General features: G+C 34.1%; 1 protein-coding gene across 2 annotated transcripts; it reads left to right on the plus strand.

The window, feature by feature from the left end:
- The first annotated feature begins 293 nt into the window (after positions 1–293).
- Positions 294–3724, plus strand: LOC131029836 (uncharacterized). 2 transcript variants are annotated; one of them, XM_057960489.2, is made up of 4 exons: positions 341–605; positions 995–1110; positions 1290–3244; positions 3348–3724. In XM_057960489.2, the coding sequence occupies exons 2-4, from the start codon at positions 1083–1085 to the stop codon at positions 3456–3458; spliced, it is 2094 nt and encodes a 697-aa protein (XP_057816472.2). In that variant the 5' UTR covers positions 341–605; positions 995–1082; the 3' UTR covers positions 3459–3724. The 2 variants fall into 2 exon arrangements, with proteins under 2 accessions (XP_057816471.2, XP_057816472.2); XM_057960488.2 differs by lacking the exon at positions 995–1110 and having other exon boundaries at positions 294–605.
- Positions 3725–23473: the final 19749 nt, after the last annotated feature.

Raw genomic sequence — 23473 nt, forward strand, 5'->3', positions numbered from 1 at the left:
TGAAGTGTGTCTAGATGTTTAATTTACTTCTAAAAACATATGAACCAATGGCACATTTAATGTCTTTAATTATCAAAACATAATGAGATGTTATATAAATGTGTACCAAGTCAACTTATAATTACTGATTTATAATTTAAAATTAATAGTATTTATTAATTAATTAAAAATAAAAATATTGTCAAATATCAGAATAACATTTGACTTATTTATGAATAATTAGAAATAAAAAAATCAATATAGAAAAGTGGTTGCAAATCTTTCTTGGTACTCTAAAACACTTCAAACCGAAAAAGATATTTAATCGGTGAACAAACTGTTAAGTCATTGAGGAGGATAGGGTTATAAGTTTTGCGTACAAATTTGGCTTTAAATAGGACCAGATTTTCATAGTCTACGTTATAAGTCAGCGTTGTGATCAATTGAATAGTCACCATAAACATCGTCATTTGTAACGAAGAACGATCATTTCTGTCACCTGCAAATCTTGAGCAGAGAAAAGTCATTCACCTTTCAAATCTGTTAAAGACTGACAATTAAGATGGATGATAATGCTGCATATGTTCATGATAATCCATTGTTTTCTCCTAATTTCAGAGCTCAAGGTAATATTTCTCAGCTCTGCAAATTTTCTGTCTTGTTTCTTCATAAACTCTTTTTATTCTTTTTTTCTTTTCGGTGGAAAGAATTGTTAATGCATGCTCTTCATGAATATCTCTGCAAGGAAAAACTCTAAGAAGGGGTAAACTTCAAGTGGGTACAGTCGTTTTTAGTAGCATCAACCCAAGTTGTTTGAAAAAGAAAATAACAGGGGAGGCAGGACAGCATGGATAACAAGATTGTGCACTCACTGTTCTTTACTCTCCTCCCTTTTATTCTGGGCATTTGATTATCATTGTAATTGTATGCTGCAGGATATTACCAATCTCTTATAATTCATTCTTGATTTGATTGAATGATGTAGAAAAACTGGGAATGTTTATCTGATTAGCAGGCTGCAGACATTCTTTATCAGCTGCACTGCATTCTGAAGTTTTTAATAGCTTCTTGTCAATTTGATTGAGCACAAGGAGCCATGTTCAATGAGGCTTTTCTCATGTTGTAGTTCTTGTACGGATTCTTTCTCTGTTAAATTTCAGTCTTAGGGCTTTTGGGTTGTAGCTATAGGTCCTGTTATGTTATTGCAGATATGTTACACAAAACATATATAAGCATGGATATTTCTAGGCTCTGTTCATAGCTTGTTAATGAAAATGCAGTGACATCTCATCGTGGGTTTTTATTTGCAGTGAAGTGTTGGGACGTACGTGCAGAAAGAACTGAATCAAACAAGAACACTCACAAGAAACCTGAAAAGAATACCTCTTCAATGGAGGTAGAGATGGATTTTAGTTCACGGCCAGATGGAGGTAGAGATGAATTAAACAAGAACAATCCCAAGAAATCTGAAAAGAAACCTCAATCATCTGGCAAGGCCAAGGACGGTAATTCTAGTGGTGGGAGACATTGCAGGCGTCGGTCTATACTGGAAGATGACGAAGAATGGGAAGGTCTGGATGAGTTGAGGACGAAGGTTAGAAGATTCATGGACGAACAAGAAGATTCAGGCACAGAAGAGGGGAATATTATGTCCTACTCAGCGAGTCCCCTGATCATTCAAGCTGGAGGAGTGGCTTCCTATCATCCACTCTACTCCCCATCTGCTCCCAGGCCTAGATTTTTAAGGTATGGAGGGAGTTCTCCTGAATTTTCGAACCATAAAAATAGGCCTGGTCAATCTTCTGTCGACAGGCAAAGATCAGAAGAAGAGTCCAGGGCAAAGGCAGAGGCAGGGGCAGGGGCAGAGGCAGAGGCAGAGACAGTGGCAGAGGCAGAGGCAGAGGTAAAAACAGAGGCAGATCAAGGCTATAATGGAGAAAAATCTGAAGCCATTGAAGAATATGTGAATGAATCCCATGGTCCCCAGTTAACCCAAGACCCACCTAGTTCGGAGAATCAAAGAAGCGAAATCACCACAGAAAATGCAGAACAACCTCAAGGGTCTGCAGAACTAGATAATACAGTAGAGCCCAACCCCAGATCTGTGCTTGCCCACAGCATTAACACAAGCACTGTTGGATTCAAATGCTCTAAGCCTAACATTCGCAGGATGATGTTACCTCTATTTATGTTCCTTGTATTGGCCACGGCAGCCTCTGGATTTGGTCTGCTGGATAATAATTATTTGGGCACCAGGAATGTGCAGCATTGCAGCGGCCATATGAACCCTCTGCCGCTTACTATGGGTTCAGTAAGTTTGTCACAGAAAATGAAAGAGTTCTTCTTATTATGGAAACCCACATTGTATTCTGAATACATGGGTCGACTCAAGAATTCATCAAGCACATTTGTGGGTAAGCTTGTAGACTCCTATATATGCTCTTGCGCTTCTTTCTCCTATCTTACATCCTACAAAGGATGGATGACAGAGGAAAATTGGGCCAAGTTTATCAATTTTAGCAGAAGGTTAATGGGCAGCTTCTTGAGTTTCTGCCAAGATATATTGATCAGCACAAGGTTTGATGCAGGAGAGATTCAGCGATTCTGCAAGTGCTTCAAATCAAACCAAACTGTAGGGTCCATGAATATTTCCTGCCCAACAGACTCCGGTATGAATAAGACTGCCACTGTGGCTACTGATCAAGCCAGTAAAGATGAAACCAATGAGAGTATTCAGGGGAATTCATCTACTGTACAAGTCTGTCCTATTCCAGAGCCTACCAGTTTTACCATTGATGCAAAACACTATGTTCATCCAGAATCTTGCGATCAAATTGTTGCAGAAGATGAGGAGGGTTCAACATTTTGTGAAAAGAATGCATCACAGGGCTCACATTGCTCATTTCCAAAAGTGAGTAAAGCAAAACAAGTTCATTTCAATCCAGAGCCAGTGGTATTTCCTGTGAGAGAAGAGACCTTCAATACCAGCTCAGAAGGCCTTACTGTTAACTTAGGTCTGGATCGTAAATCCTCAGTGATTATATGGATTCGTGTTGCAGTTGTGGCTTCTATAGTGGCAATTCTGTTGATTTTAGTTGCTGCTGGGAATATCTACTTGGGGTGGCTTAAGGTCCAAGAAATGGGGGTGACCAAACATAACAGCAGGAATAAGCCTAGACAGAAGAGGCCGCAGATTGAACAAAATGTGACTCCTCCAGCACTTGGAAGCTTTGTGCTATATGTGGATCCTTCATATTCCAGAGAGGTACACATTCATCTCTTCACTTCATTACATCTAATCACTTCGTTACACTTTATCAATTTGCTTCTGTTATAAACTTGGGTATTTTTGTTATGTTTGAATTCAGCATACTCCAACTGCTGTGAGAAGATCTGCGCGAATTCGGAATAAAAGTCTTTCACCATTAGCTGCACAGCCAATTTTTACGTCTCCAAGTCCAGCACATTCTTTCTCATGATGTCTCTGTTAGGAGATCATATAACATCTGATTCTAAATGCTTGTGTACATATTGTTACTCTGTTTTAACAGACCATATAACATCTGATTCTAAATGCTTGTATATATACTGTTACTCTGTTTTAACAGATCATATAACATCTGATCCTAAATGCTTGTATACCTACTGTTACTCTGTTTTGACAGATCATATAACATCTGATTCTGAATGCTTGTATACAAACTGTTACTCTGTTTTAATAGATCATATAGCATCTGATTCTAAATACTTGTATATGTACTGTTACTCTGTTTTATTATCTCTTTTTGAATTTCTGTCAAAAGCCACTCAAGCAATTCTCTTGAACAATTGATGTATATTTGAAACCAGGAGCCCTTCCAACTTTCAACATTTATGTTTCATGTAATGTATCCTAGTTATGTTTTTCTTTTCTTTTCACAGATTGAAGTTCTCTTCTCTTCCTTTTGTTTGAAACTAAACAATTCTCTCTTAACTTTAGTGATTGAGTGGAAGAATAATTAGGGTTTTTTCTGAACTATGAGTTGAGAATAGGAAATATTTCAGAAAAAAAGTTAACGCAGAAGGATCTCATCAAAAGTATATAAATATAATTATATGTGTATTATTGATTTTTTAGTTGGTTTGATAAAAAATTTTATGATAGATTTTATTATTAAAAAATATTTTTTAGTTTTGTATTAATGTCTTTTTTTTCTTAAAAATAAATAAATGTTGATATTTTATTTTAAAGTATATATTTATAAAGATATTGATGGATATAATACTTTTCAATATTTTAAAAATTTAATCTATTATAATATCTACCTTTTTGACTATTGATAGTGAGAAGATTATTCTATCCAATTTAATTTAATTTTTATTGGGAAGGTTGATTTCTTCTACTTTTGAGAATGTAAAGATGCATATATTTTATGTTTCACTTTCATTTTAGAATCACTTTAGTTTGTTTGTATGCAATATAATGACTAGTTTGAAAAATATATGTTTATGTCAAAGTTGGCAAGTAACTTGATCCTAAATTAATTTCATGTGCACACTTCCCAAATCCATTTCTCATATGTAATATTGGTCAGTCGTCACCCTAGATGCACTATCAATCATTCATCTTTGGTTGGTTCCACATCAACAATCAATCATTACTATCAATCATTCATCTTTGGTCATTCGTCACCCTAGATGCACTATCAATCATTCATCTTTGGTTAGTTCCACATCATGACCTATTTTATTTTCATGGATGTAGATTTGACCTCAAGCACTTCAATTTAAATTTTATATTTGGGCCCACATTTTCCCAACCCAACTAGCCACTATGAGGTAACTCAAGTGTGTAATATTTTAAGTTGTATACTAGGGTGTTGTATAAAAGGATAAACCCTAAAACATTATTGTCATTTAGGAATCACTAAACACATCTAGAAGATGAATCTATTGAAAGAGCTCCGCTACACATTACACCATTACAAGAGCATGATATTGACAATGCATCGACACACTAAGCATATTACATGATTGATTGTTGTGTTCGATCATTATTTCAGATAGTTGACTCAAAACTAGGCTTTGAACAAAGGAGAATAACTTTTAAATGTGGGTTCCAAACATCAAGGTAAGCATATATATGATAATGGTTTCAAGATAATTTAAATCTATAGGCAAGGTTTGAATCTACATAGAGACTTCAATTTCATAGGCACAAAGGTTAGTTTGTAGACACATAAATGAAACAAAATAACAAAAAATAGTTTTATTATTCTTGAGGTGAGCATCTAATAGGTTCCAAATTTTAGGCACATTAGCAATTAACAATTGTCAAATTTAAATTGAAATTAGATTTAGAGTTGAGCTATAGATTATTTTATTTATTTAAAATTAGTTGTATTTATTTATTTTAGTAGCAAGTAATCAATCCCACCTCATTAATTTTAGGTGTATTTATTAATTGTTGCTATATAATTGCTATAAAGAATTTTATAAAGTGGGTTAGTTAACCCCCCTTATGTCTACTGCAAATGTTGATATGTGCATTTATCATGGAATATATTGTTTCTAGATTCCTTTATCTATTGTTATAGATAATGATACACATTTAACAATAAAGAAGTATAAAAGTTTGTAGACAAGGTTTTATAATGGTCAAGTTAAGAATACAAACAAAGCAATTGAGAAAATAGGAAGTCATACATAGTTCCAATTGCCATATGCAACTTCTTTCCACATTATGGGATTATTATGGGATTATTGTACTAGCATTTTCCCCTACCCCTACATGGTACACTCCTTAAATGTGATTTATGATCTATAAAAATAAGGCCATTATGCCTCTTGAATTAGATATTCCACCCATGTAGGTATCCCTTCATGGTGTTATTGATGATGATGCACACAAAGAACATCATAAATAGCCATATATATATATATCTCCTTAAGTGTGATTTATGATCTATAAAAATAAGGCCATTATGCCTCTTGAATTAGATATTCCACCCATGTAGGTATCCCTTCATGGTGTTATTGATGATGATGCACACAAAGAACATCATAAATATATATATATATATATATATATTTATATATATTTTAATAAAGGGGCATTATTCAATACAAATTTGAGATTGATGATTTTGCTATTTACACATCAACCTTAAAAATCTAAATGTCAAATAAGAGTTTAGAGGTAAATTTAAACCCAGTTGGTTAGCACCCTTCATTATCACTACTAGGTACATGGCACATGAGCATTTAGATTGTCCGCCATAGGTGGGAAGAAATTAAAAAATATAGTTAGTATCACACATTTACTCTACTTCTGTTCTTTAGAATTACAACTTTAGACAAGGATTTAGTCGCAAAACATTTCAATTCAATTGATAATGGTTCTAGTGAGATGTATAGCTTATTAATAATTTAGTGGGTTATGGTTTTAGTAGGATCCTCAACTTTTCAATAGATTTAAATTTAAGTGGCATATATTGTTATAGTTACAAGGGCTAGATTTGGATGGTTTAGAGATTATTTGACCTCTTTATCTTTATTTCCCTTCTTTTACCTATGTGACCAATGTCACATCCTTTCAACTCTTTGTGCTCTTATTGTTACATACTTTTAATAATTTCATGTTTATATCTTACTAAATATATTTTTATGTCTACAATTGCATACTTACATCTCCTATGCCATCTACTTTGATTGTTTTTATAATCCATCTTTCTACATTTATTGCTTATTTATCCTTACTATAGGGGGAAACTTATTAGAATTTCTTAAAAGTGATTATGTGATTACAATTTCATATATTATTAATTAATTGTCACATCATTGATAGAAAGAAATCTCCCATTGATAAAGTTATGACAAAAATTCTATCGCAAACCACTACAAAGAGATTGCAGATCTCCTAACTAAATGGACACTTCCTAAACAAGTAGTAGATTGGGAAAGGGAAATATAAACCGAGAAAGACCTCTAAGAACTAGTATGCATCTTAAGTATCCAACTTTTTTTTAATATTTCAACAACTTGGTACAAGGACATACTACTAAGCCATTACAGTAGAACCAAACATAGTTAATTTCCCATCTATTAATCCCTAGAGAAAAGATAATATAGTTTCTAGATCTAATAAAATTTTAGCAACATAACAACATGTAAATCAACACTTCAAGAATAAGAAAGAAGAAATAAAAGATAGATAGAAATAAGAGAAGAAACATTGATAGACATGGGGAAAATCTCTTTAGCTAAAAACTCCACACTCCAAAGCATTGGACCAATGTATTAATTTGCAAAAAAATGTTACAATACACTTGTAATCTCTAAGCCTTTACATGGAGTCTATATCTTTCTCTTCTAGAGAAAACCCGACTGCATAACCCTACAAAAAATAATTTTCCTCACTCCTCTCATAAACCCACATAGGAGACATACAATATATATAGAGAGATTTACAAGTTTGAAGTAGCTTCTAGACAAAGCCAAAATAAGTGGGCATCAAAATCCATGTGGCACATTTTTCAACCAGTTCTAAGCATATAACAAACATTTGTCCAAGAATATCTAACCCCTCTTACATGCCTCCAAACTTGGGAACTTCATTTTTGCTAAAAAAATAGGAATGCCAGATGCTCCTACGCACCGTACAACTGTCATTGAATTGTCATATATGACAACACTTACAATTATAAAAGAATATATCATAAATTACTATAATTAATTATTCTCTTACAACTCATTATAACCTAACCTGGGCACCCATATTCTCCATGTAAGATGTCTTCTAACACTTGTCCAACCTGCCATAGGAATCTATCATAACCCGTCATAAGAATTCATCATACAATAATGGCTTACACATGTTTCTAAGATACTTACACATGGAAGAATATCTCTACAAAATTGTGATGCCTACTTTCCCATATAGTGCCAAAATAAATGCTTGCCACCTTCTTGTCTAAGCCAATTCATTGTACCATGTCACACTAGATGAAAAATATGATGAGCAAGAAATTACAATTTAGGAATTAAATAAATAAATACAATGATAGGCATGACTAAGGTTGATACACCTTAATTACCACCATTCTCCCATTTGTCAAACACCTTATCATGACCAATTTGAATGAGATTTAACTACAAAGGGCCAAACAAAGAGATGATTCATCATAGCCATCCATGAAACCACATGAACTTCCAACATGCTCTCATGATCAAACAAGGTATCTATAATAACATCTAAGGTGTCCACCATATCAAGCAAGAAATCTCATCCTCCGACATACCACATATGGAAGAAAAGAAACAAGCCAAGGTGAAGATGCACCAAAACAAATAACAACATGCATTAAATCCAAGTGATAATAAGGGCTACAAATTTTGTTGTTACAAATCCACTATGCTCACAAGATTTATAGAAGCATCAATACATCTACATTCAAACTCATTACAAAATAAATTTGAATATCAAAGCCTTCATGCCATAACAAGATTGAACACCAGTGTTCTAAGAATAGTTAGAACAACAACCAAAATCGATTATTAACATCCAACTACAGAACCCACAGGACTGGAAATAGAAACCATAACAACTCCTAACCCATATAATCATCCATACCTCAAAGGTATCTAAAACATCAACAAAACTCATGCCAATAACATATCCAATCCATCAATAACAATCATGAGCCCCTTGCATACAATTTGCCAATGAAGAACACACAAAGCTAGGAACTCTTGTTGCATGGAAAATGTCAAATGTGAAAATGTATCATGGAATACTGTTTACCAATTAAAACTTATAACAAAGATGTGGAAAATAATTGAATCATATAATAAAGAACAATCACACTGATCAACACATGTAACACAAACTACTACATAGGTTCTAATAACATGTCATCATAACTCTCCCATGTCCATCACACTAAACCATGCAATCACAAACCCCTAGGAAGCAACCATAGAACAAAGTGAGAATCTATGAATTATATCACAACCATTTCCTTAATCCAACACCTCAGAGTACTAGGCTATTTCAAGTAAGATCTCCTTCACAACTCCAATAAAAAGCCTCAACAACACCCAAATGTTCAATCTCATTAGATCTTGAACAACACAAATATGTCAAATATCACCATAATAGATGTAAAATTTGTCCAAAATAAGGAAGATAAAACTTAAATTCATCCCAATATCAATAAATTAGACCAATTAAATCTCCAAAACTTATCACGAGTAAAAAAAATACTCAAGGAGATAAACATTTTCCTTAAATGAACTTTCCTAAACTAGCAACCATAGCTCAAGATCCCATCACCATGAGAAGACATAAAACATAATGCATTTGGAAATAATATGGGATATACCATTGAGATGATTATCTTTTGAGTAGATCAAGAGCGTGGGATGAGATTACTCCTTTAGAAATGCCAATTCACACATAATTTCTCTAAGAAAAATCTCCTCTTAGGCCCATCATGATCTTGTGTCCATATCTAGTTGAAAAGCTACTCGAATTTTTTGTTGAAACCTTAAAAGAGTAACCATCTCAACAACTACCTCAAGCAATGTCTCCAAGTATCCATGATCATCAAAAAATGATGATCCATGCTAAGCACCAAAGAAAATAACCAATGTACCCAACACCAATAGAACCAACAAGATCATTGTTGAATCTCCAACTACATAATTAGAAACCAATAATGACAACATGATCTCACATATCCTTATAAGAAGATCATATTCTCTAATGAACATAGCATGCTAGAAAGAGCATTGGTATCATGCCAACACACCAACTACAATCAAGAGCACATCATTACATAATACTAAACCATCCTATAAGTAATGATTACTTATCAAAACCAACAAGTCATGAACTAGCGTGTCAAACAAAGACTACAATATTCCTCCATGACTAGCCCAAATATCAACATCTCCAATCACATAAAGATAACCATCTCTTAACAATGAAATTGTGAATGTGAAATAAATCTTCTGCAGAAATTGGATCTAAGAGATCCTCTAAGACATCCACAAATATTAAGGAACACCATCCATCACCAAAGATGAATCCATTTTATTGAGCCTTCTAATTCCACTTGAGATTTGGTGCTAGTCTAATAGCTTTCATGACTCAGGGATGCCTATCCTATTTGAGCAACTCTTCATGGACTAGAAGCTACATTTAACTTGTAAACCTAGGGATTGTAGATAGCATTGCATGTGTATTATGAGCTCATCTTAGGTTGGTATCCTATGTTGACTACAATATTTTATTAAAGGAAAGTGCAATGAAACAACTGCTAAATATTACTATAATTGATAAAGAAATATTAAGGAAAGGAGAAGTGCAATGGAAATAAAACATGGTAATAAATTAATCCTAACCAAGATAATCATAATCAAAACATTTTTAACTAACACTTACACTATATAATGAATTAGAATAATAATTGCTACAGGAAACTACTAACGACTAGAACACTATACAATTGTTGTATGAAATCTAACAGTAAATTGAAGTAGAAAGATCTAACTAAAACTCATGCATAAATAAAACTCAAAGTAGCATTACTTCAAGTGGCCCCCCTTGGGTAAGTACTTGTTTAGAAGAATACATAATCAAATAACTTATTTAGAAGATGCATTTTTATTCATAAATTATAGGCATACATGCCTTTGTTACAAAATAATATAAAGCAAAGATACATTATAATAGTCACAACATCATTAACCTTTTTAGGTTACAATTGAACTCATCTATATCTTTGAATCCATGACTCAATTTATAACAAAATAATGCTTGATCCATAGATATAGGGAGAGATTTATTGAACAAGTAAAGAAAGCATAAACTATTTAAGAGTCCAATTAGGACTGAAACTCATAACATAACAAGATATACATGTCCACTCAAAACATCATAACAAACTATTAAATAACACATCCAAAAATAATTGGTAGTGTTATAGAAGAAGGCCATGCATGAGTGACACTCTTCAATAGCTCAGAGTTCTTGGAACCGCCTCTAACTAATTCAAAGCTATTTTTTCCGTCGGTTGCAAGAACTTTGTAGTATCAGTTGCAAGAACAACCACCTCTAGTCTAAGTTGAGTGTTGCATGTCAAGTTAGTAAGCACAATTTTGCAAACCATAAAAATTAGCCATCCACATTGATTTCACACAATTATAAGCGTGTGTGTGTATGTGTGATATTCATATCCATTAAATAAACATATTAAAAGTGCTCATATGAGGTTTAAATAGCATGAGAAGTCATGTTATAACTAAAGTTTATAGCATACATTCCATAAAATCTTAACTAAGTATGGTATGCAACTATGAAAAGTAGACACAACATGATCCTATCATCCCCCCAAATTAGTCTACCACTTTTCCCAAAGTAGGCGCCAATAATTAGTTATGTGCCAATGTCATTTCACTAAAGTTAGAGTGAGTTATTAGACCTAGATTCTATGCAATTGGGTTCCAATAAAACCCATTGGATCTTCCAATTTGACACCACCTAAGTTATTTGGTCTAGTCACTATTCTACTCCACTCCTCTCCAATCTAGTACAATCCATAGAATCAATGGGGGTTGAAAGAGGAGTGACATCTATTTTAGCTCTTTTATTATGGCTAGCTTTATATATTTCCTTGCTCTTCTGATGGATACATGGCAGTTATATAGGGAATGTGGCTCTTTCTTTTTCAATTCATCTTTGAGTTCTTTCCATAAGTGTACAAAAATTCCAATACATCTTTGCCAAGTGCATGTCCCATTCTATCATATATTGCACAAACTTCCTTTATGGCTGCCAATATCTATTGTTGGACAACAAGTTTACTAGTTAGTAACACCCAATCATTAAGGATAGTATCTACATGACTATATTCTATTCTAAAGGTTAAAATGGTTGTCCTTTCAATCTCCCTAGAGTTAGCCATTTATTTTCCCCTGTTCGGGTGGTCTATGAAATCCCTAAGTATGAGTATCCTAGTTATAGTTTTGAAACCACTCATGTGCCTCTTGGGACTTGCCCTATATTTTCTTTGCAATGAGGGCCTTCTCCATAGAAACCCAAAGGTTCTCTGGATCATCCATACAAACAGGACTATATATGCCTGCATTCAGGCCCCTAATGAAACAATTGACAAGGAGTATCTCATCCTAAAGGTAATAAACATATTGGAGTAACTTGAGAAACTTGCTCTCATACTGAGCCACTGTCATCCCTCACTGATGAAGGTCATGGAATTCATCTATATGATGCTATCTATAATGCTTTGATAGATAACGAGATCTAAACTTCTCTAGAAAAATATCCCAAGTAAGAACGTTAGTTATGAGATGATGCTTGCATTCCTCCTACCAGCACCATGTGGATGTTGAGTCTCTCAATAAGTGCACTGCAAGACGTGCCTTTAGGTTTCTCGCATTTAGGGATGACCGTGGCTCAGTATGAGAGCAAGTTACTCTAGTATGTTTATTACCTTCGGGTTGAGAGACTCCTAAGCAATTGTTTCATTCGGAGCCTTAATGCAGACATATTTGGTCTTGTTCGTATGGTTGATCCAAAGAATCTTTGGGTTGCTATGGAGAAGGCCCTCATTGTGGAGGAAATATAGGGCAAGTCCTAGGAGGCACGTGAGCGGTTTCAAAACTGCAACCAGGGTACTCAGACTTAGGGATTTCATAGACCACCCTTTACTCAGAAGGGAGGGTTTAGGCCACCATCCTTACCACCTAGGCCACCACAACAGTAGCAGAGTTAGAGGCCTAAGCCTCAACAGGGTGATCAGGGTGGCCCTAATTGGGCATGACACTTCAAGTTTCATATATGAACAAAAAGCTCTTATTTAAGGGTGAAACCACAATAGTGGGTTACACTTTTTTGGACAAAGAAATTCCACTTTTTTTAATCCAAAACATAGTTTTTACCACTTTTAATCGAATTCCATGTTCGATCAGACCAAAAAAATAGTTTGATTGAATGTATTATTTTAAATACGTTTGATCAAATATAAAATTATTAAAAAAAGGGGTTCAATCAAACCCAGGTTTGATCGAACCCCTTTTTTTAAAAGAACATGGTCATTAAAAAACTTTATGCTAGCCATGTTTGATAAAACATGGGTTCGATCAAACCCCTTTCGATAGAACATATGTTCGAACCCCCTGACTAGAGATGTCCCCCCCAAACTCTCCTAGTTTTTGGATATTTTTGGCCTTCGAGGCTCTAATTGAGTGCTCAAATGGAACAATATTGACAAACCCAAATGCATGATAGTAGTACTTGAAGCAATATTTCCAATGATTATAAGTTTAATATAGATTGAGTTTATTATGATTTTTTTTAGATTAAGTAAACATAGGTTTCTCACCAAACATCAACTGATTAGTTCAATGCTTATGGAAAAATAGTATTTAACTAGTGAAAAAAAATCTAAAAAAAATCTACATAATAGGTATTGAAGTCCTCTTTCCAACAACAACAAAAAAAAAGTTTCGATACATACACAACAAGTTACAAGCTACCTAATGAACATATGTCAAAATTACAGTTAACTCAACTTCAAAATTTAATAAAATATGAAATACCGAAGATAATGTTATGAAACCAATTGCAAACATTAGATATTGATGTTGCAAAACCAAATTCGAAAGAATCACATTCACATGTATTTTCGAAAAAAAATTATGCCTTACCAAATGAGTTTACTCTTTAAAAATGTTTTTTACTGTTAAAAACTAGTTTTCGAGGGAGATAGAAAAATGGATATAATTGTGGGTCCAGATATAATTGTATAAATTAAAAAAATTAGTAACTACTCTGTAAGAAACAATGTGTATACTCTTGTTGGGGGTCAACAATTAAGAATTTGAGGGACCATGGTGGCCATGGTATCAACCTTACCTCTCAATCTAGCAATTTTAGTTTCCTTCTCTGATATCTTCTCCTCAAATTTTTGTTGCAATTGTGTCTTTTCTTCCATTATCTTCTTTTCATGTAGTTGCATCTACTTGACTTGTTTCCATAACTTTAGTGCAACAGTGGGTCAAGATATTACGGAGTAGAAATGAGGAATTTTGATATCATTAGCAGTTTTTGTTACCTATTCAGTCTCCCTTATAGATTTTTTATTCAAATTTTTTTGAGTATAATTTCTTATTCTTTTTGCAGCCATTTTTGTTAACTTATTCAAATTGGTGTCCTCTGCCATGGTAACTTCCTCTTCCTCAACTTCCTATTCTTCTATAATATACATCTCAACTTCTTTTATGTCCTCTTCTTACTCTTCCACATTCTATTCTTCCATCTCTTCCATTCTCACCTCCTATTCCTCACCCACTAGTTGTGGCATTTCCACTAAAACCTCAACACCTTCTTCTGGCCAACCCTTAACAGGCTTGTCAAATGATTAAATATTGGTATTAGAATGTTATCCTTATTTTTCATTCCAAGAGAAAACAAGGCAACCCCCTACGAATTTTTGTTAAATTCATCCTCTTTTCTCCAAGTTATGGTTTTGGAGGCATTTTTCATCGCCTCATTCATCTTTGAATACTTAGTATTCAATCTTGAAGATATTACCTTATTAGTTAAAATTTAAATTTTAACTTAAAGTGATGTTTTTCCTATTTTGAGGCGAAATCGGATTCTAAGTATGACTTTACACCATTTTTAGTTCCAAGGTGCCAAATCAGATTTTAAACCTGACACTACACTTTGGTAGTATTTTTTTGGTGTCTTTCAAACTTATAAGTCCGATTTACACCTCCTTTGGCATTATGGTCTAAATTAGACTTATAAGTCCGGATGACACCATAATGAAGCACAATTTTGCAATTAATGATTTTGAGAGTTTGTTTTCATTCGGGTTTCCTTCCTCTTTTATTTTTGATTTGAGACTTTCTTTCTTTTCATTGTTGCATGGAGTGAAATCACAAGGCATTGAAAGCCGGTCTTGCTCATGCCGAATTCATCCTTTCGTGGTAACCATTTTTCTTATCTTTCTCTTGTGATTCCCAATTTCTCATCTATCTTTGGTTTATCACCGCCGGGCTTGAACATGAACTACACACATCGAAGTTTTTACTTCGATGTGTATTTTTAATGTTCAACCCGCATTATTTTTCCTTTTCATTGATTCACCTTTGAGTTTTATGTAACCTTAGCAATGATGTGGGTTGGGTTTTCACCCGACCCACATCATTAATGTTTGTGAAGTTTTCGATGCCCTTCTTGCGATGGATGGTGGGGTTGTAGTCCTGCCATACACCAGAGTATGATCTTTGTGGTGCATGGTGTGGCTACGACCCCATCATACACTTTTCCTCTATGTTTGTGGTCTCATGGTGGAAGGTGGGATTATGACTTTGCCATGCACTAGAGCATTGCTCCATGGTCCATATTGGGGCCATCATCTTGACCCGCACCTTGCCTTTCCTCTATGTTTTTATTAAAGTGTTTCCCATAGGTGTTGGTTAGAGTTGTATCTTTGACTCACATTGTTTTAACCTTCAAAGTGCAAGTCGGGGATATAACCTTGACTAACACCATTTTTTTCAATTTGTGCAGTATAGTAAGGATGCATATTGGGGATATAATATTGCTATGCACCTCCATTTGAATGTTTGTTTTTCTCTTAAGTTTTAATCAGACTTATAATTCTGATATGCACTTCTTGTTTTTTCTCACCATTTCTAGGTGCTAATCGGACTTATAAGTCTGATTTGCACTGATTGCACACACTTACGAATTGGAAATATTAGACCAATTTGAGCTCAATCAAAGGTTTTTTTTCTACCAAAGGGGATTCTTAAATACTTGTAAGGAGGCTAATTGGCTCAAATATGGTGATGATATTTTCAATGTTGCAAAGCAATTATTTTCAAATGATGGAGCCATCACCAAGCAAAAGAATAATGAAGTTAAAAAAGAAAGAGCTTCATCCACTTTTTCCTCTTTATTCTGTATCATCCAATATTGACAATATCAGAGATACAAAAATAAGGCATGTAGATCTTGATAAATTTATGAAAAGAGTTAGAGAGCCACTAGTGTCCTACAAGATGAAGCCCACTATTAACAATGAAATTCATTTGGTCATGACATTCCCTATATCGGCACAAAACCCTAAATTTGTGTTGGCCTTGGATAACAAATATGATCCTGCAACTAGATCAGTGAAGGATAAATAGGGGAAAAAGACTCTTATCAAGCTTGATGATGATTTATTTGATACCATTTTCAAGTGCCCACACATTGATCAATATGCCGACATTGATATGCAATCAAAATTGACCTACTATGATAATAATAACACACTAAGTGCATGAGAAACATCAATGCAAATTGGTTGAAGACTCCCAGGCCAACAATTGCAAGGTGGCTCGAGACTCTTCCTCAAAGTGATTCCATTGAAGAGGTCAATGATTTGATTACTCTTCTTACAACTTCTAACACATATTACAAGTGGATGTACCAATACATTCACATTATTAGGCAGAATAAGAAGTAAATATATTGGGGCAAGCAGATTGCAGATGCATTGTGCAATTAGTTGACCAAAGTGCCTACCACCTTGAAGTTCTACATGACTTCATATCTTGTCTATGCAGCCGCCTCAATGAGGCATTTTTCGGGTTTATCTACCATAGGTGATAGGAATTATATTCCTATTTACCAATACTTTACTCATCTAACTCTCAAAGAGAGATTGCATTATTTTAGGAGAGTCAACAATGCTTTCTTTGCTCACTATATGTGTATGTTTGATAAAGATCTTAAGAAGAAGAGAGTGTCAGATGAGGCTTGGAATGTACTAAAACAATATGGTTGTATCTTTTTGTAGTTCCCTACATTCACATATCTCCAGATTGGATGTTTTGATGATGAACCTTTCATGTTTCCAAGGTATCCATTGGACAAAATCATTGTTATGGAAAAGGATCCTCTGATGATATCAATACATGAGTGTCAGTCTAGTGCTCATAAGAATGGTCTCAAGTTCTCCATCAACATTGGGATATATTCTATTAATTCTATCTACAAGGCCCAATCCATGGAGGATGAAATGAGGAGAGTGACTATGAAATTCTTCAAGGTCAGATAACATTTTGACTACAAAGGTTTCAAAAATAAAATCAAGAAAAGTTACACTCATATTTACCAGATTGAAAATGTGTGGATTGAATGCAGAACTGAAGAGGATATCAAGAGGCTCGACTATTATCGTTTGATGGTAGAACAAATTGAAAATTTGGATCTTGCTGATATTCCTAAAGATCTTGAGCATGATGGAGACATCTTGGATCCTATGTATGAAAAGAACAAAGTTGTTGGTTCTCCTTTACCTTTGATCCAATGGTCTCAAAAGGAGAATACTTCGATAGGGACAAGTTCCAAAACATCCTTGCAAATACCAATGTTTGGTTAACTTAGCGAGGTATTCAATTGAAGCCTTTCCAGATTGGATTTGGGGATGATAGTGTCGGTCCTATGGGTAAGACTTTAGAGTTGAGAACAAAAAATAGATAGGTTACAACATACCCAAAGGATCCTAATTCAAATTCACAGTGGGGAAAGGTAAGAGTCAAGGGGAATCATCAACACAAGAGACTCAATTTGATGACGTAGCTGATGAAGAAAGTGAGCAAGTAGAAGACGAAGAGCATGGAATGAAGCATAAAGAAGAAGAAGAATTTTACGAGGAGGTATTACTTGAAATCCCAAGTACTTCCTAGTCTCAAGAGACACAAGAAGGTGTTCCTCCTATGTCATAGAATGCCACAGGTACAACTTCAGTTTAAATTTCTGACACTATTCCTTTTGGTTCCACTATCTCATTTTAATCTCAAGCTCCTGAGGTCCATGTCATTCCTTCTACAACTACTAGTGAGTCTTCCCTTGACACTCCTCACAACAACCTTGATATTGTTTTCCTTCCTAACATCTCTGAGGTTACTTCTTCTATGTTGGAATATTTTGATAAGTTTATTTCAGAAGCTCAAGATCCTCGTAGGGTTTCTATTGCCCAAAATCCACCTAGTATTGTTACCTCCCACTTCACCCATTGTTACTACAAGTATTCAACCTCAAGAATTGGCATCACAAGTATTGAATGTTGGAGTGGATGATGATACACGTTTGCCACCTTGACTAGTATCTAACACTCCTAAGAGAAATAAGCAAGCCATCTCTCCAAATGTCTTGAATTCCAGTTAGTTGATTCCTACTAAAATCAAAGGTACAAAGAAGGCCAAAAATTTATCTAGAGTGAAGGTGGATAAATCAAAGAATAAATATGTGGAAATGACAATTCCTCATCTAGACATGGATTTGGATAAAGTGTAGCCTAAAAATTATGTCATCAATAGAATTAACTTGGGAAAACAAACACATGAAGGAGTAGTGGAAGATGCTCAAACATCTTTTGCATACCTTGTGGCAATGTTCAATGAAAAAAAGGTCAAGAAAGAAATTAAAGAAACAGGTAGATCAAGTCACAAATGTTTTGATCAAGATAACCAAATCATAAGAGATAATTGAGCCTGCCACTTCTTCAGTGGACGAGAAAATCATTAAACAAGATGAACAGGTTAATTCTCATGGGAGAATAGTTGGTGAATGGATGGATATGTCGTTGAGCCAAGGATCTCATCTCTTACATTCAATGGTCACTCTAATGAATAATCTAGAGGAGATAGAGACTTAGATTGATAAAACTTTGAATTTATTTTCAAATGAATTAGAGACATATGAGAAGGAATTTGACTCTTGGTCAAAGTTAGAAGATTTCCAATTGGATGTTCTAGTTGACAATGGATTAATTCTTTCAAGAAATATGTATATTGAACAAAAGGAGGTACTAGAACATCAAATGAATGTTCTAGAGGCATTTATCAAAGACATGAGAAAAGCTCAGAAGGAGTGCAATGACAAAGGAAAATACATCATTGAGAAGATATCGACACTTCCTTGCACCTTCCTCAATGAGAATCAAAAACCTCTTCATGAAGAAGTCATCGTCAAAGAATTCAGTCTACTTGTTGGTGAATAAGTTGATAAACATGAGTTCTCATTATCTTCAATTAATAAGTTCATAGATATCCAAGTTAATCTGGATGATCTAGCCTCTCTTTTGAAAAAACACATTAAATGTTTCACACGCCTTAGAAACTCTATTACCCAGGTCAAGGTTATCACAAGTCACACCAAAGGACCTGATAAAGAACATATTAAAGCAGTTCTGCAGAAGCTCTAGGAGTTTATGAAACAAGATCAAAATGGAGTGTCTGGTGACACTTAGTATTTTATATAGTTTGGATACATTTTGCAATAAGATTCTGACACCTCAAGTGTCATTTTGTATTTAAGTTTTTGCACCTAGGCAATGCATGAGTTGTAAGTCAAATAGGACTCTTCTTTGATTTAGTCATAGTTTTTCCTAGATTTTCTCAATGCGCCTCACACACACACACACACACACACACATATATATATATATATATATATGATGTTGCTCATTGGGTGGGTGCAAGAAGTTGGGTCCCAATTCCACGGAAGTCTGTGAGCAAAAAATTTTGCCGCTAGAAACGAGTGCCCATTTTTAAAGAAATGGACACCCATTTAGCTTTGGGGCCCCAACCCATAAAAATAAAACGGGTGCACGTTTTGAAAAACGGGTGCCCATTTAGGATCAAACCACCGTAGAGAAATGGGTGCACAATTTTTAGAAACGGGTACCTGTTTCTTCTAAAAACGGGTACACGTTTCTAAAAATAGGCACACGTTTCTTAAAATGCTATAAATTTCAAAACGGGTGCCCATTTTTTGAATTTTAAATAATAGGTGCCCGTTTCATAAAACATGGAGCAGGAAAAACACTCATGCCTCGGTTTTGGTTTTGGGTTAGGCTTGGTGGAACCAAGCCTATGCTTGGACCTCCAAAAAATGGCTAAGGCATTGGAATACTAGATTTATGCCTTGCCGTAATTTTTTGAAGGTCTTCCTGATCGTATTTTTTGATGAAACAAAAACCCATTAGAGTTCTCACTATCCTGAATTAAAAAATCTAAATTTCATAGTGATATGATTATTTTTACTATTTTATTATTATTTATTAATCAAAAGTGGTACCTAAATGTAAAATAGCGAGGTTCAGTAAAACTTAAATAACTTTTTATTTTTAGGTTTTTTGGAAAATAAATTATTTGACATCAATCCACATACAATTACTTTGAAGATTAAAAAAAATAAAATTAAAAAATATGAAATTTTCATCAAATTATGGTCGTCATACACCAGATGTTTTGAAAATGTATTTTATAGTCAATTAAAAATTAACAAAAAAAATATATTCAATAAAAAAATAAGAAAAAAAATTCTCATCAATATTTGGTGTCTTAGGTATATTTTCCTAGAAGGATTTGCAAAATTTCATTTATCTACGTCAAAATATGGTGGTCGTACACATGTGTGGGATGGTCCCGAAACAAGCATTTTGAAAAAGTGGTTTTAAACATGGCTACTAAAACGAAATGTCTACCATGTGGGTATAGAAATAAATTACATATTTGAAAAATAGACTCCGAGCACTACATTTTCTATTACTGAAGTTTTTTCAGATTCAATTTAAAAGTGCCTCAAATTTTGACATCAATCGACAAAAAAATTGAAAAATAGGGAAAACACTTCCACTTTTTGCCCAAAAGCGGGACTCGACTTCTTGCAGCCACCCTATTGTAATTTTTATCTTTTATCTATATGCAAAAAAACTCTACCTAAGTGAAGAGCAAAAGTGAAACTTTGTGTTCCTATTGTTATTTTGCAAGCTTATAAGAATATACCTTTGGCAATCAAACTTTGTGTTGGCTTCATTGTGTTCTTGGTAAGAGTATTCTTATCGAATCTTATTTTGCATGAGTAAAGGCTTTGTGGAAAAATATTGTTAAAGAGTAGAATAAGTGTTGTCTTGTGAACTTTGTGTCATATTTCAACTCTTTTTATTAGAATTAAGAATAGGTGAAAGTGTTATCATTTCGAAGACTTTGAGATTCATATTGGTACTTTCAAGAATAAAATTAGCTGAAATATAGTAAGATAACACTTTAAGGACTTTGTGCTTTATTTTTTCATCTTGAAAAAGGAAATCGTAATTTGAAGAGTTTGTGTTTCATGTTATCGTTTTAAAGAACTATTATCAAAAGTTGTAACAAGATAATCAAAATAAAGACTTTGAGCTTTACTTTGATTATCTTAATTTAATATTGTGGTTTACAAAGAAACTATTTGAAAAAGTGTTGATAGGAAAATATTTATTTTTAAGACTTTGAGCTTAAGCACTCTTTCTCATCCTGGAGAAGCAACGGGGACTTTGGGCCTTTATAGAAACTTTAGTTCTTCATCTATTTTTAGTTTGTTCATTCAGACATTTTGAGTTAATTTGTAACATTGAAATTGTAAGAATTATTGTTGCTCTATATTGTAAATTCTTTCCTAAAGAAAGAGGAGAGAGTAACATCTATTCTGAAAAAGAGGATAGGATGATGTACCGTCCAAGCTTAATTAAATACCAGAAGTTGTTTTTTTATTCTAGATAGATGGAGTAATAAGTTAAAGGGGGAGCCTTCCCTTAGAAACTGGGAGAGATTCAATCTCACACACTGTGGCTGAAACCGCAATTTTTTAAACTTCTCTAGTTTGCAAAATTTTCAACTAACACAGAAGAAACTTATTCCCTACCCATATAAGTGACCTTATTTTGAACAAGTATTCTCTCTCATTGATGGTTTCAGAGGTAATGTAGAGAATTGTATTAGTCTTATCCGTACTCTTCTTAGCACCTTCTTTGTCTTTGAGCCTGTGAGATTTCCCAAGTGTCTTAAAAAAAAGGTGGATTTTTTCTTTTTAATTTTTCTTCTCTACCACCATGGAAACAAACAGTTCTTGCTTAGTGAATCTAAAAGCAATAGGTGGTGGCTTCTCTAAAACAAAAGGAGTGGTGGTAGCTTTTTATTTTTATAATGATGGTTATGTTAGAATTATGTCATTGATATCATTGATATTTTGGTGATCCGACATCATGGGTTCGACATACTTTGGCACAGTTTCTATGAGCTCCGGTACTTTTGTTTGGTTTGGCCTATTCTGGTGTTTGTTTTTGAATCTACATCAAATGTTTTTGCAAGGCTTCAGGATCATGTTGTATTCTAATGTCTACATTGGATATTTCTAATAGTAAAGTGTTTGACGCAACACTACTATGGGTTTGGTAATAAAGTACCCCGTCTTTTGGATTTGTTCAACATCAACTTTTTTTTGGTTCGGTCTCATCTGGAATCATCGACAAGATATTAGTTCTAGTTAATCATGCTTATTTCTATATCTTTGCTAAAATTATTTTTGTGTTTTGGCCGACATCCACGATATGTTAAAGCCCAGTTCTTGCAGTAGCATGTAAAGGATCTCTTTGGGCTAACCTTTACTCTAGCTAAGCCGACCTTCATGAAAACCTACTCAGTATATATTTAGTTGCCTAGTGATGAGTAATGTATGGTCTTTTTAATCATTAATTTGTATATACAACAAATGAAAAAGAGTCTATGTTATGTATAGTGAATATAAAAAAGTGCTTATGAACAGTGAATTTAAAAGTGTTTATGCACCTCAACGTAATTGTATCTCATACATATGACTAATGCAATTATAACAGTTCAATTTTTTAATATTGGCTTCAAGCCACCGTCTGATAGTGAGTTGTTATACTTTGGACATGAGTCCATCTCACAATGAGCCACCCCTTTTTGTACTCTATAACGGATTATATAATATTGAGAGCTAATCCTCTCCAATTTTTTTCCATCTTGGGTTTTCCACATATAAAATATTGATGTCATGTGGTGTACTCTATTTTGCTTACTGTTCCTTTTATTTTTGCAATTTAGTTATGTTATGTGGATGGTTGCTTGAAATTTTTAATAAATTCAAAGGAATACTGATTCACCCCCCCTCTCAGTATTCTGGATGTTCAACATGTTATTATTTTTTAGCAAGAAAATGGGGTTTCTTTTTCAATTCCACAGATGGAGGATGAGACTCTAGTCTTTTCTTCTTCTTAGTAGAAATAGGCAATTACTCCTAAACCTTCTATTTGGTTGTAGAACTCTCATCTATTTTAACCTTTTTTCTCCCTGAGGGTTTTGTTCTTGCCACTCAAGGAACAAATTTCTCCCCATGTTCTTTCCTCTTCATAAAGGAATCTTTTTATTTCCCCTTGCTTGGTATAGCAACAAGAATTTTATCATTAGGTTTTTGTTGGAGTCTTTCCTTTATCTATACTCAGTTTCCCCTTAGATTGTTTCTCAGTCTCCTTGGTTTTAGTTATAGATGTGGCTTTTTGAGCCAACTTATGGCCTCTAGTTTTGACTATAGGAGGAATTGTTTGAGGTTCCTCTATTTCACTTCTAGATGGTTCAAATTCAGGGG

Source organism: Cryptomeria japonica, chromosome 6 (genome assembly GCF_030272615.1).
Source record: "Cryptomeria japonica chromosome 6, Sugi_1.0, whole genome shotgun sequence".
In the NCBI taxonomy this organism is placed as follows: Eukaryota; Viridiplantae; Streptophyta; class Pinopsida; order Cupressales; family Cupressaceae; genus Cryptomeria; species Cryptomeria japonica.